Raw genomic sequence first — 14917 nt, forward strand, 5'->3', positions numbered from 1 at the left:
TATTATTCCATAGAATCCAAATTGTAAAGTCCGTTGGGGGAGGGAAGCGCACCATTTTCACCGCATTTTTAGCCCTTGTACCTGCTTATTTTCACATGTCTAAGCACTGCCACATAGACAATGCAACATTAAAAAAATCACCAGAATCCAACATCCCACTCCATTTTTTTCTTTTCCAAGTTCAAGCTTCAACCTTCATGGTCATAACTGAGGAGGTGGGGAAGCCACACAAAACAGGAGCAGCAACTTAGTTCGGGCCCAAGAGAGATGGTTCTGATTCGAATGATTCAATGATTCAGCAGAGGCTAGATGGCCATCTGTCAGCAATGCTGATTCTATGACCTTAGGCAGTTCATGAGAGGGAGGGCATCTTGGCCATCTTCTGGGCATGGAGTAGCGGTCACTGGGCATATATGGGGGAGGAAGTTGTGAATTTCCTGCATTGTGCAGGGAGTTGGACTAGATGACCCTGGTGGTCCCTTCCAACTCTATGATTTGATGATTCTATAATTCGGGTCTGTTTTGTGCTTTATTGGGACACTTTTTCAAAAGCAGAGCACCAACCAAACCAGAATTGAAAACCAGACCGAATTGCCTCCCTCTCCCAGAAGTGTTTGTATTCCTGGAAAGAAAGAAATTGCTCCCTGCTTCAGCCTGAGGAAGTCTTGACAGCTTCAGACATTCAATAAGCCATGCTGTTTCCACTGTGGTAAGGGAGCACAGCTTCAGTTTGTGGCACTGCTCCCACTCTTGAAAGAGACCCGGGTAACAGGTGTAGAGACAAAGGATCAGATCCTGTTGATCTGGTCTGCTAACAGGGGTGCTTTCCCCAGCTCAGACAGACTTCCCCATCCATGGAACAGATATTCTGGTTTCACATTTTAATAGGCCCTGGATGGCCCAGACTAGCCCGATCCTGTTGGCAGCAAAGGATAGGACTTGCAGTAATGGGTTTAAATTAAGGGCATAAAGGTACCTGCTGGATATTAGGAAAAATGTTTTTACAGTAAGAGTCATTCGACGGTGGAATCAGCTCCCTAGGGAGGCAGTGAGCTCCCCCTCACTGGCAGTCTTTAAGCAGAGGCTGGACAAGCACTTGTCAGGGATGCTCTAGGCCAGGCTTGTCCAAACCGGCCCCTGGGCCACATGCGGCCCAGGACAGCTATGAATGCGGCCCAACACAAAATCATGAACTTACTTAAAACATTATGAATCAGCTATCGTTAGTGTTAGTGTGTTTTATGTGCGGCCCAAGTTAGCGTTAGGGTATTTTATGTGCGGCCCAAGACAATCCTTCTTCTTCCAATGTGGCCTAGGGAAGCCAAAGGATTGGACACCCCTGCTATAGGCTGATCCTGCATTGAGCAGGGGTTTGGACTAGATGGCCTGTATGGCCCCTTCTAACTCTATGGTTCTATGATCTTGTCAGATCTCAGAAGCTAAGCAGGGTTGGTCGTGGTTATTACCTAGATGGGAGACTACCAAGGAAGTCCAGGGTTTCTACGCAGAGTCAGGCCACGGCAGAAAACCCGACAGGATTACCACCAGTCAGCTGCGCCTTTCCACCCCCAGGCTTTCATTAGGCCTACAATAAAGCAACTTCAGCGACATGTTTAAAGTGAGGATTCCAATCTGGGCTTTTCGATTAGGAGCTGTCCCTCGTGCAGTGCTGACAACCTCTGCTTCTGATTCACAAAAGACGCTGCCGGTGGCTCGCCAACGAATATAGTGAAGCGGGTCGTGCTGTTCAGATGACAGGCTCTTAGAATGTATCACTTACTGAGAAGTGAAGTTATCTTAATCAGCCAGTCATCGAGTAAACAGGACTCAACAACTTTACCTACTTTTAAAAAGCAAGTCTTTTTATTGATATACTTCTAGTAAAATATGTGTAAATGCAGATTATCAAGTCTTTAACGCTTCTATAAAAACTCTTGTCAAAGTACAATGTATGTATTTACAATGTATGAAGTAAAAGCAAGCAAGTCTTACATACTATTCAGTTTCAAAATCCAACTTCTAAAATATAACAGTCAAATTATTCTGATTCAGTTCAAAGTATCTAATTCATAAAGTCTAGAGTAATGTATTTAAGCCATACATACCAGTCAGCCTTTTCTTGAGAGCCTTTGGAAGGTTCTGATTCTCTGGGCTTACTGTGGCTGTATTTATACTGTTTCAGACTCATTAAGAGTGTTGATTTTACCACCAGGAGGGATATCTTCCTCCCCACTTTCAGATAACATGAGCAGTGCAATAATGTACAGTTGCAGCTGTTCAGGTTATTAGCTTCTCCCCATGACCAAATACGGGCTTCCTTTCCTTTCAGTCTATTTTGCTTAAAATATAAACAATCATTTCTGAGCTCCATGATCACTCCATATACTCAATTTTCATAATTCTCATCTTCAGTACAATATGCATTAAATGAGACTATTTAGAAATCTACAATACAATATATAACTATATAAATCATAAAACACAATTATTGCTCACATTGAAACATGTAACCATCTGGACAGTAGGAAACATAGCCTATAAGCAAGAAGCTTACTGAACTTATAGCCTTGAGGTCTTTGAGTAGACTTTCTTAAGGTTTGAGGATAGCAGGACTTTTCTGCTCTTGAGATATAAGCAGCTGACAGCTGGCAGCTGAATCAGGAAGGGTAATTTCAGATACACCTTTCTGGCAGATAGTGAAGAATGACTCTGTTCTTCTCCCTTCAAGGACAAGACCAGGGTAAGTTAGTTAGCTCTTGAAAGAATTCAGACCTTGAGAGAATTCAGTCAGCCTGTTCTAAGGACATTTGCATTTTGCAAGCTGTTGCCAGGATTTCATGACACAAACCTCTGCAGTTTGTGGTTCAGTTTGTATGTTGTGTTCAAGCGCTACATGGAATTAATTCTGCACATGTACACAAAATACCATAATTATGTCAGAGACCATGACAATAGTCTTCATTTATGCTTCGGGTCAGAAACTAATTTTCCTGGAGGATCGCTTTGGAAGGCGCAAAGGGCTCTCATCTTCAAACCAATGAGCAACAAGGCAAACCTCAAAAAGAGCGAATAAATGTTTGTTTGTTTGTTTGTTTACAATGTTTATATTCCCCGTTTCTGCCCAAACTGTGCCATCAAACAAATGTTGTTATGCCTCAACACATCTTCCGTACATAATCTTCACCAGACATAGCCAGAAAACAGCTAGATTCGAGTCCAGGAGCACCTCAGAGACTAACAAGGTTTTGGGGTATGAGCTTTCAAGAGTCAAAGCTCCCTTCACCAAATGCCCACCAAATCCCCAAAATCTTGTTGGTCTCTAAGGTGTTATGGATTCGGATCTAGCTGTTCTACAGCAGACCAACACGGCTACCCTCTGAAACTAACTAGAAAACAAACATTTTAAACATCACAATTATACACAACGCCACTTTTGAAAGACACGTAAAAATAATGCATATGAAATCCGGACATTTAAATATTAGAATAGAATTAGATTCTTGGATTTGTTTTTCTAGTCGCTTCTGACAAACAACATGCTGATTCCAAAGCAAGTTTGGCATAATGCTAATCCCTTGGCGCATTTCCATACATAATTTTCTTCCAGAGCATTTTCTTCCAGAGCACCTCACTCACCAGCATTTAGCCTGGCCTATAGACTGTGGCCACGTCTTTTCCTCTGCTTCAAGGGCCTGGTTCATACATGCAGAGGAATTTATTTATTTATTTGGTTCTTGTAGGTTATCCGGGCTGTGTAACTGTGGTCTTGGTATTTTCTTTCCTGACGTTTCGCCAGCAGCTGTGGCGAAACGTCAGGAAAGAAAATACCAAGACCACGGTTACACAGCCCGGATAACCCACAAGAACCAATGAACTCTGACCGTGAAAGCCTTCGACAATATTTATTTATTTGTTTGTTTGTTTAGATTTATACCCCGCCCTCAATCCCCAACCGAAGCTGAATTACTTGCTAGAGACCTAAGCATCGCTTCGGACAGTGTGAGCAGAATCACAGTTTGCATGTGCACTACTTATATCAGGGGTTCCCAACCTTTTTTTGACCAGGGACCACTAGGACTTTTTTGTTCGGTTCAGGGACCCCAAGGTTCAAAATAAAAATTCAGAGAATTTGAAAATAAATTTTAATCATAACTGTTAGTTAAACATTAAACTTAGAATAATATTTGAATATAAATATTTTATAATAGAGAACTTTTAATTGAAAATATTAATTTATTATGGGTTTATAACTTTGTTTTGCGGGCCTTAATTTAGTTCTCGCAGACCCCTGGGGGTCCACGGACCCCTGGTTGGGAACCAGTGACTTATATTAAGCACTCCCTGCAAATAGAAAACCAGCAAGCAAAGAGCAGGTGGAGTCTTTTTTGCTATTGGGCCACTCCACAATTTGCAGGGAGATTTTGATGCACAGGAACCTGCCAAGCTGAAACCCACCCCCTGCACTCTGAAGAAGAAGAAGAATTGGTTTTTATATGCCGACTTTGTCTACCACTTAAGAACCAACCCTGCTTACTTTAAAAAAATTTTTTTATTGAAGTATACAAAAATTACAGAATATATCAAGATATAAAAAAGAACATATTATACAAAAAAGAAAGAAAGTGAAGGGGGGGAAACGAAAAGAAAAAGTGAAATATAAAACAATACAGAGACCGACTTCCAACTCTCCTCATACAGAACAGAATATTATATATATTATTTCTTTTGTGAATAATTTTGAATTTATGTTTTTACTTTAATTATTATTTAGTTATTTTCATCTTAGTCTACAGTTTCATAAGTTTAGGTTCTAAAACCTAAGGTCATCTTTCTATCCCTAAAATGCTGATTTATATATATTGACCATACTATCCAGTCTGTATCAAAGTCAGAAATCCAGCTATCTTCTATATATTTACTTAACTTGGCTATCTTGGCCAACTCCATATCTTTCTGATGCCATTCATGCAATGTTGGTACTTCTTCTATTCTCCATTTTTTCGCCCATATGATTCTTGAACCCGGCTTACAATCACCTTCCCTTCCCCTCCCCACAACAGAGACCCTGTGAGGCAGGTGGGGCTGAGAGAACTGTGACTAGCCCAAGGTCACCCAACCCTGCTTGGCTTAATGTGTAGGAGTGTGGAAACGAATCCAGTTCACCAGATTAGCCTCCGCCGCTCATGTGGAGGAGTGGGGAATCAAACCCGGTTCTCCAGACTCCACCACTCCAAACTACCTCTCTTAACCACTACACCACGCTGGCTCTCACGCTGGCACTGAGTGGTACAGTCCATTTTAGCATCTCCTCAGAGAAGGTTACGATACTCCAATGCCAACTTACTGGTGGTCCCCAAACCGAAGAGTGTCCGGCTGGCCTCGACCAGGGCCTTCTCTGCCCTGGCCCCGGCCATGTGGAATAGTCTTTCTGGTGAGACCAGGGCCCTGAGGGACCTTATGGAGTTCCGCAGAGCCTGTAAAACAGAACTGTTCCACCAGGCCTATGGTTGAGATCAGCTACGGTTTTCCTATAATTGCTGGCCTCCCTACCTTTACTCCACTGCTGCCGATTGTTATGTACCTGTTTCAAACTGCCTGCAGGCTCAGCTGTGGCCTTATATCACTATTCTCTCTAGTCTCAGAGGAGCATGCCTATTATTTTGGGTGCGGTGGAACACGGGCCTGATGGTGCTGCTGCACTCGTCTTGCTTGTGGCTTCCTGGAGGCACCTGGTTGGCCACTGTGTGAACAGACTGCTGGACGTGATGGGCCTGGGTCTGATCCAGCATGGCTTTCCTTATGTTCTTATGGAGGATGGGGTTATCCATGGCTACTAGTCAAAATGGATACTGGTCATGATGCATGCCTATTCTCTCCAGGATCAGAGGAGCATGCCTGTTATATTAGGTGCGGTGGAACACAGGCAGGACGGTGCTGCTGCAGTCGTCTTGCTTGTGGGCTTCCTGGAGGCACCTGGTTGGCCACTGTGGGAACAGACTGCTGGACTTGATGGGCCTGGGTCTGATCCAGCAGGGCCTTTCTTATGTTCTTATGTTCTTATCACCACTCTATGTGCCATTTAGTAAATGTGATTTTAATCTGTTAGGGCTCTTTTAATCTATTTTATGTGATTTTTGTAGTTTTATTACACACTTCTTGTTGTGTGAGCCGCTCTGAGCCCAGCTTTGCTGGGGTAGGGTGGGCTAGAAGAATGATAAAATAAACAAACAAATAAATACAATAAACCAGGCCTGCGTTGACATCCTGATTCAGAGGAGCAGAGGAGACCTAGTAGATCTCCAAAAGCAGATCCCTCCGCCGAAACGATTTAACGGTTTTATATCTCACTCCAGCCCAAACCTCTGAAGCAGCTGCAGATTTTTATGGCAGGGAGTGAAATCTCGCAGCTGCTCTTTGTCCTCTGGACAGATACTGAGATACCTGGGAAAGCAAGGAGGTTCCCAAACCTATTTAAAGGGGCGAAGAAGCTGGGAACTCTCCTGTGCTCATGTCGCGCTCCCATTAATTTCAGGAGAGCTTCCTGCTCCACGACTGCTGAGTGTTCTAACCACCCTTTTATCATATCCCCAGAACCAAAACAGTTCCGGTCGCCCACCTCCCCAAGCAGAGTTACAGACTGCAAAAGACACGTTGTTAAGAGGTCACCGTTTTGCCCAAATGCACTTTTGTGCAAGTGGCAGTCAAAACGCCGCCGCAGCGTTACCTGCTGCCGTGTCCGCTTTCACCTTCACAAAGCTGCCTCCGCCCCAAGGCAATCCTCTATTCCCCCTCCCCTTCGCCCGCTGCAATAAAACTTTCTCTTCCCTTCTTTCCCAATACTTGAAGTGTGGAGGTAAGCCCATGGAAGCGGGGTGGGGGAGAGATTCTCTCCATAGTATTATGACTTTTGAATTTTCCTCACTATTCAGAGGTCACGTGCGACTGGATAGTCCTTATTGTCTGACAGTAGGCCAACAGCTGGATTAACAAAATTATTCTAACTGCTTTATACATTATTTACTTCATGTATACCCAGCTCTTCTCCCCAAAAGGGACCCAAAGTGGCTTATACCATTCTTCTCTCCTACATTTTATCCTCACAAGAACCCTGCAAAGTAGGTTAGGCTGAGAGAGAGAGCGACTGGCCAAGGTCACCCAGCAAGCTTCCACGGCCTTCAGTATTCGATCCTGGGTCTCTCAGATCCTGTTCCCACACTCCAACCACTGCACCGCTCTTGTCCACAGCCATCACTGAAGGATATTTAAGATGCAGCCAAAATCCAGGGATCTGCCTTGTTCAATTGCCTTTCTCAAATCCACACGGCCAGTCTTCCTCAGGAGATTTTCCCATTAGAGGCCTTTTATGCAGGGACGTTTTCCCACGGTCACCCCAAACCGCACTGACTGCTTCGGGGCTTCCTTTGGATTATGCGTGGCTTTTCCGCCCGTCAGAGGTCGCCCCCTCTCCCCCTGCGTTTTGCTCGCATTTTCCAGATTTGGGCTAAAATGGCATCTAGAAAACACAGGCAAAACGCGCGGGGAGAGCGAGGAGACCTCTGACAGGCAGAAAAGACATGCATAATCAAAAGGAAGCCCCGAAGCAGCCGTGACGGGGGACAGTGGGGAAATAAAAGGCCAACATCTCCTCCCACCTCCAACTCACCCAGAACATTTTTAAAAAGTTGAAGCTCTATATTGATAGCTCTGACCTGGATGGCTCAGGCTAGCCTGATCTCATCTGATTTCGGAAGCTAAGCAGGGTCGGCTGTGGCTCAAACTTGGATGGGAGACCACCAAGGAAGTCCAGGGTTGCTACACAGAGGCAGGCATTGCCAAAGCACCTCTGTTAGTCTCTTATTTTGAAAACCCTAAAGGGTCGCCCTAAGCTGGCTGCGACTTGACGGCCCTTTCCATCGCCACAATATTGATAACTGCTTATTTATTAAGAATCAATGTGTGAAATCCAGCTCTCGTTATCTCTATGCCCCCCCAACCATTCCTGCACCCCTGCGCCAGTATTCCCCATCCCCCTTTGATTACACAGCTCCCTAGATTTTAGATCACGCTCTTCCTGGTCCCCTGAGAAGCATCACGAGGCCACAGCGCAGTGGCAGAACATGTGCTTCGGATGCAGGTCACGGGTACAATCCCATCACAAGAGATGCTGCCACTCAGGTGGACCGATGCTCTGACTCCCGACAGTGACAGCTTTGTATTTTTCAGTCCTAAGCCCCCACCCTTTGGTGCCCAGTGCATAATGCCATTGCCACCAATTTCACTCCCATGGATTGGCAGCAGTGGGGGGCGCGGCTACTCCTCAAAGCCCCCCACTTGCTGGCGCTCATCGAAGGCTCTTGCCTATGGCTTTTCTTCTCCCTGGCCATGCCAAGTATTCTGCCTCTCAAGTACCCATTTCCTTAGCCCGACTTTAATATTGACGGATTGATTCACTCTTATATCCCGCCCACCCTGGCAAAGCTGGGCTCAGGGCGGCACACAGCATGGCCACGTCATAAATACAATAAAAAGTACAATAAAATGACACCAAAACAGTTCCAATCACATAAAAACCGGCCCCATAAACAACCATAAGACCATAAGAAAAGCCATGCTGGATCAGTCCAAGGCCCATCGTCCAGCAGTCTGTTCACACAGTGGCCAACCAGGTGCCTGTAGGAAGCCCCCAAACAAGGCGACCGCAGCAGCATCGTCCTGCCTGTGTTCCTCAGCACCTAGTATAACAGGCATGCTCCTCTGATCCTGGAGAGAATAGGAATGCATCGTGACTAGTATCCATTTTGAATACTGGTAATAATCATAAAACAAATTGAAAGTGGGGAGGCCAGCACTGATGGAAAACCGTAACTGCCCTCAACCAGAGGCCTGGTGCAACCGCTCCATCTTTGAGCAGTCCTCATGCCCTATATGCAGTTTTGCACCCAGCCAAATGACAATTGCCTCTTCCCTCACAAGAGCTGCCTTGGTTGTGACTCGTCTCTGACTTCACAGCGGTTCAGCCAGCGATTGTCATTATGGCGATAATAACAGGGCTCTGGTCACACCAACTAAGTCTGCAACAGCGGAGAATGAAAGCCAACCTTTTTGCCCTTTCGTTCCCTCACCACCACTACAGCGACCATTCCCACGCTTCTCGTCAGCCATTCCGTTCCCTGCTTGGTAATCCCTTGAGCCCTCCCTCCTCACTCTCTTTCTCTCTCTGACATCACAGCAGTTCAGCCAATCACCGCCAAAGGCTTCACCCCCATCAGAAAACTAGAATGGCGATTTCACAGCCTTGGCACCCAGAAACGCACCAGGGGGCAAACAAACAATTGGCAATCTGTAGGGTCGCCAATAAAGTGTCTGCTTTAATAAGCGGCATACCAGGTATGCCGTTGGCTAAAACACGGCAAGCATCAAGGCCCAGCTGATGGGCCTACCTTTCTGTACCCTTTCATAGAATCCCGAGTTGGAAGGGACCACCAGGGTCATCTAGTCCAACCCCCTGCACAATGCAGGAAATTCACAACTACCTCCCCCCCACACCCCAGGTGACCCCTACTCCATGCCCAGAAGATGGCCAAGATGCCCTCCCTCTCATGATCTGCCTAAGGTCATAGAATCAGCCTTGCTGACAGATGGCCATCTAGCCTCTTCTTAAAAACATCCTGGGAAGGAGAGCTCACCACCTCCCGAGGAAGCCTGTCCCACTGAGGAACTGCTCTAAAGGTTAGAAAGTTCTTCCTGATGTCTAGAAAGAAGCTCTTTTGATTTAATTTCAACCCGTTGGTTCTGGTCCTTTTGTGCACATATACCAAAGGGGCAAAACGTGTCCAAAACATGGATCTTTTTCATTTACTAGAAAAAGGGGGGCATCCTTTTTCAGACAACCCTGCTAATGGGAGGGGGGTAACACGAAATACAAAAACCTGTGCTACCCAAGTCTTCAAAATAAGGCTAGGTATTCTAATAAGGAGCTGATCCCAATTACTAGGCCAAACTTTATGCCTCCTGTTTTCGGTGTGCCAAACTGGACTGGCTAGCTCAGCTAGGAAGTGCAGCCGCTGGTCTGTTTGTTAGGCCTCGAGAGGTTGTAAGAGTAGGGTTGCCAGGTCCCTCTTCGCCATCAGCAGCAGGTTTGTGGGGCGGAGCCTGAGTAGGGCAGGGTTTGGGGAGGGGAGGGACTTCCATGCCATAGAGTCCAATTGCCAAAGCGGCCATTTCTTCCAGGTGAACTGATCACTATCGGTTGGAGATCAGTTGTAATAGCAGGAGATCTCCAGCTAGTACCTGGAAGTTGGCAACCCTATGTAAGAGCGACAGCACATAAACGAAAGACAACAGAACAACTTTTGTAAAAAGTTCCTTGCTCCGTTTTTTAGCAGAAGGAGATTAAGCCCTTTTTAAAGAAGGCCCCTTCCTGACACACCCCAGTAAATAGTGGGCTGTTCCTCTTCCCCGGCAACCAGGCCTCCACTGGCAAAACCTTTGTGCCACCTGGCCTGGAGGTATATTGCGCTCCCGTCAACTGAGCACCTGGGACACCGGGGAGGCAACAAACACAAGATGTTTCACACTCACAACAGCGATTGTGCATATGTTTTTAAAGGACCCAAAACCAACTGCCCCTTGAAAACAATTAGCGAAAGCAAATGACCTGCAAACGGCTCAGCTCAGCGGTTGTACAGGAGAGCCACTCTAAGCTATAAATAGTTTCCAAGATAAAAAGACCTTTCAGTTCTGTTCTCAAAACACTGCGAGAGAAAGTAGGGACGGCCCTTAACTATTCAAGTGCAAGATGCCAGGGCTCAGAGATGCTTCAGGAGAAAGCCTCCCTCCATCAATCATTCCAAGTGTCCCAGAGACAGGATGTCACTATCGGGGAGGCACTCTGTGCATACTCAGAGGTATTCCGAAAACATATTTCCTATATGTTTATTTAAATAAGTACTTTTAAATCTGGTTATTTAAATGCTGTGATTTATGATTTATGTTTTATCTTCATTGTGATCGGTTGTAACGGCCGTTGCCTATATACCATAAACGCTATCACATTGTATCTTTAAAGACAGGGCATGCCCAAAACAGGCATGGATGCATTTTGCATTTCGTGCATTTATTTATTTACACCCCGCAATTCTCCCCAGTCAGGACACAAAGCGGCTCAGAACATCCTTCTCCCCTTTTCCTTATCCTCACAGCAACATCCCTGCGAGGTAGGCCAGGCTGAGAATTTGTGAAGGGCCCCAAGGTCACCTAGCGAGCTCCCCGGTGGAAGAGGGGATTCAAAACCGGGTCGCCCAGGGTCCTAGTCCACCACACTATCCACTATATTATGCTGGCTCTGGGTGAAGGAGGAAAGGGGGGGCTTTAAAGAATAAGGGCAGAAGCAAGTTTAATTCTTGATGACTGACTGTCTTATACAGAAAGGTGCCAGAGCCATATCAGTCGGCTGCAGGCAGCACAACACACAATCTTTAAAAACTACCACATTTATTGTGACCGGAGCACACTTGGACAGCAGAGGATAATGCTTCCTGAAGCTAAGTGGGCTCCGGCTAGGGTTGCCAACCTCCAGGTGGTGAGCAAAAAAGGAACAGCAATGTAGACCACACTAACTATATGCATATATTCAAATTAACAGGTTAAGAATCACCTGCAAATCACATGAAGTTTATCTGAAGGTTGGATATACATAAAAAAACAACAAGACAATAAAACACAACACGCTTATACAATCCAATACAGATTGATTTATAGAATCATAGAGTTGGAAGGGTTCATCACTTGAATAATCGGAAATAAACCAGAAGTGGTAAGTACCATGTATGACTGTATTGGATTGTATAAGCGTGCTGTATCTTATTGTCTCATTTTTTTAAATGTATATCCAACCTTCAGATAAACTTCATGTGACTTGCAGGTGATTCTTAACGTGTTAATTTGAACATACGCATAATAAATAGTGTGGTCCACATTGCTGTTCCTTTTTGCTAACCTCCAGATGGCGGCTGGAGATCTCCCACTATTACAGCTGATCTCCAGGCGATAGAGATCAGTTCCCCTGGAGAAAATGGCCGCTTTGGCAATCGGACTCTATGGCATTGAAGTCTCTCCCTTCTCCAAACCCTGCCCTTCTCAGACTCCACCCCCAAAATCTGCAGTATTTCCCAATCCAGAGTTGGCGACCCTAGCTCCGGCCCCTGAAAGATCAAGCTGTGATAGATCCGGTGGTCCTTCAGGTACTACAACGCTCTCCCAAAGATTCCTTTCGAAACGCACACCGCTGGTAGGAAGAAGATCAGGTGTTGAGAAAGCAAAAGCCGCTCACCCTCTACACACACAGCCGTCCCTACAAACCAGCAAAATGTACACAAATCCTCCCTTACGCAAACGTGTTTACCGACAGCCAGCCCAGACGTTACACGCCATGGGAAAATACGATCACCCCCAAAGTACACATGTGCACGCCACAAGATTCAGCTCTGAAACGGGACAGGTATTGCAGATATTTGTACTAAGCACCAATATACACAAAACACACCCAGTTGTGTATATACGGCAGTTCAGCTGGACAACAGAAGCAGGGGGAAGTCTGTGCGCCTAGGGCCTGTGGGCCCCAGAAGCTATTCTTCTTGCCAGGCCAGGGCTCAGTCCTGAAAGAGCAGAATGAGTAAAGCCACAAGAGCATGTACAGAGTACTCTAACAATCACTGCTGAAGTCAACACAATCCGGACCCACCCAGGAACGGTCCGTGCAAAGGAATTCAAGGTCATGATGTGTGTGTGTGTGGGGCGGGTTCTTCCAAGCAGATACCAGACCCCAACGCCCTTTAAAAGCTGGAACCCCCCTCCCCCCCCCATGTACACTCCTTTCTAAACTATCACAGGTAACTGGAAAGCTAAACAGGCCCAGCTGCTGGTAGTTCTGCTGGCTGTGTGTAACCTCCACACGTGCTCCTGCTCCACACGTAGAGTAGCACAGGCCAGGCCAGAGAGGAAATGTTACACACGCAGGAAAGGCAGAATACTATCACAAACATTCAACAGGCCAGTTTTTCTCCTCCCTGCAAAACTGTCGGAAGATTTGCAAAAACGTCAGCCCCACCCCTTCCCAAGCAACGTGGATTGTGTGCACTTCACACAAGGATAACACAACCAAGTGCAGAATTAATCAGCACATTTTTGCACAGAAATCTGGCGGCCGGGGGGAGGGGAAGCTTTTTCAATTCCAGAGGCAAGACAGCACACCCACAAGAGACCCCCACATGTTCTCCTAGACCCCCAACAGCATAACCCCACTCCAGGGAAGTTCACAGGCAACCTCAGACTTGTCCCCCCCCCCTTTGGGGTGTGATACTGCTCCAAGGTGCCTCTGTGCGCGCGCGCACGAATGGGTATGTGTGCGGGGAAGAGTCTCAAGACAGGAGTGTCAGATCTAGGGGGTCAAGGGGAGAATTCATGCCCCCCCAAATACCTGCATGCACCATGCTTGCACTTTGAGCCACTAATGCAACCCCCACACATGACCCCCAACCTACAGGCCACTCCAGCCCACCCACCCCAAATATCCCCCATGTGCTTGCACTGCCCACTGGAAATAAACCCGCTTTGATTCTTCCCCCCCTCCCCATATTTACCTGGTCTTCCTCCTCCCAATCTCTCTCGCTTAGCTGAGATCAGACTGATCCCCCCCCCCACTAGCTGCACTAAGGACCACTCCCCCCCCCACAAAAACACCCCACGTTCTTTCATTTCCTCCTTCCTGCCCCACAAGCAGGATCCATCTCCTTTATTTCCCTGTATGGGGTGGGTTGGTTTGTTTGTGCCAGCTCCCCCCCCCCCCATCACCTTCCTTAACAGCAATGCCCCCGGCGGGACGGGTGCGCGTGTGTGCGGAAGGCGGGGCCGGTATGACAAGCCTTGACACCCCCCCCCCAATAAGGAAGCAAGAGCGTGCAGAAGGTGGGAGAGAAGGGGGGGTGCTTTTTATAAAGGGGAGGGTCAGGCACGCACCCCCGGCGAGGAAAGGCGTGAAGGGATGAAGGACCGAGCATGGTCGGGGAGGCGAGACACTGGAGCGAGCATGCATGCAGAGGGGGGGGGGTCGGCTGTCTCCTCTGCGCCCCCCCCCCACTATGCATTTCCCTCCCTTTCCTCCATGCCCTTGCATCTGGACCACAATCACCTCTCCCCGCCTGCTGTGCGGCCCCCTCCCCGGTTGCTGCTTCTGCTGCTGCTGTTGCACCCCCCCCCCCGGGCTTGCCTGGGTCTTGTCAAACTGCTCCCGCTCCGCCTCCAGGCTGTGTCCGCTCCTGCGGCTGAGCACCCGGGAGGGCACGTTCTTGATGGTGTTCATGGCGCCGGGGAGTCTGAGCCCGGCTGCCCGCCTGCCTGCCTGCCTGCCTGCCTGCCCGGTGCTGCTGCTGCTGCTGCTCCGGCGTCGCTCCCGATCCCTCTGCGCTTCTCCTCCAGCAGCGACCGGCGGCCCGCGCAGGCTCGGCGAATGGACGCGCGCGCGCCCCCGGCCGGCGTCCGGGGGAACTGCAGCCCCTCCTCTCTCCCCGCCGCCGCCGCCGCCGCCGCCGCCGCTGCAGCCATTCGCCGGCCGCGGGAGACGTCCCGCCCCCTGCCGGGCAGCCAATCGCCGCCGTCCCTCCCGCCCCCCGCATACACGCTCCATTCCACCCTCCCTCCCAGGGCCACCGACGGCTGGAAAGGGTTGGGATCGGGGCCAGGGGCCAGGGTCCCGGGGGTGGGGGGGAAACGAGCCTAGGGGCCCCCATGCTCATCTGTGTATGTTGTATAGGTAGGGTTGCCAACCTCCAGGTACTAGGAGAAAAGCAAAGCAACAGCACAAATATTCAATGCAATTATATATATGGGGTGCAATATATATATATACAGTGACTACATA

At 47.9% G+C, this 14917-nt stretch overlaps 1 protein-coding gene across 1 annotated transcript in view; it reads right to left on the bottom strand.

Annotated features, from left to right (window-relative positions):
- The window catches only part of HIP1R (huntingtin interacting protein 1 related), a 68690-nt gene extending 54325 nt beyond the window's left edge, over window positions 1-14365 (bottom strand). Inside the window, exon 1 of the mRNA XM_056859091.1 lies at window positions 14267-14365. Coding sequence (XP_056715069.1) covers window positions 14267-14359 — 93 coding nt within the window. The 5' untranslated portion in view covers window positions 14360-14365. The remainder of the gene's footprint in view (window positions 1-14266) is intronic.
- Between the last annotated feature and the right edge of the window lie 552 nt (window positions 14366-14917).

The sequence above is a fragment of the Euleptes europaea genome, chromosome 13, assembly GCF_029931775.1.
Source record: "Euleptes europaea isolate rEulEur1 chromosome 13, rEulEur1.hap1, whole genome shotgun sequence".
NCBI lineage: Eukaryota > Metazoa > Chordata > Lepidosauria > Squamata > Sphaerodactylidae > Euleptes > Euleptes europaea.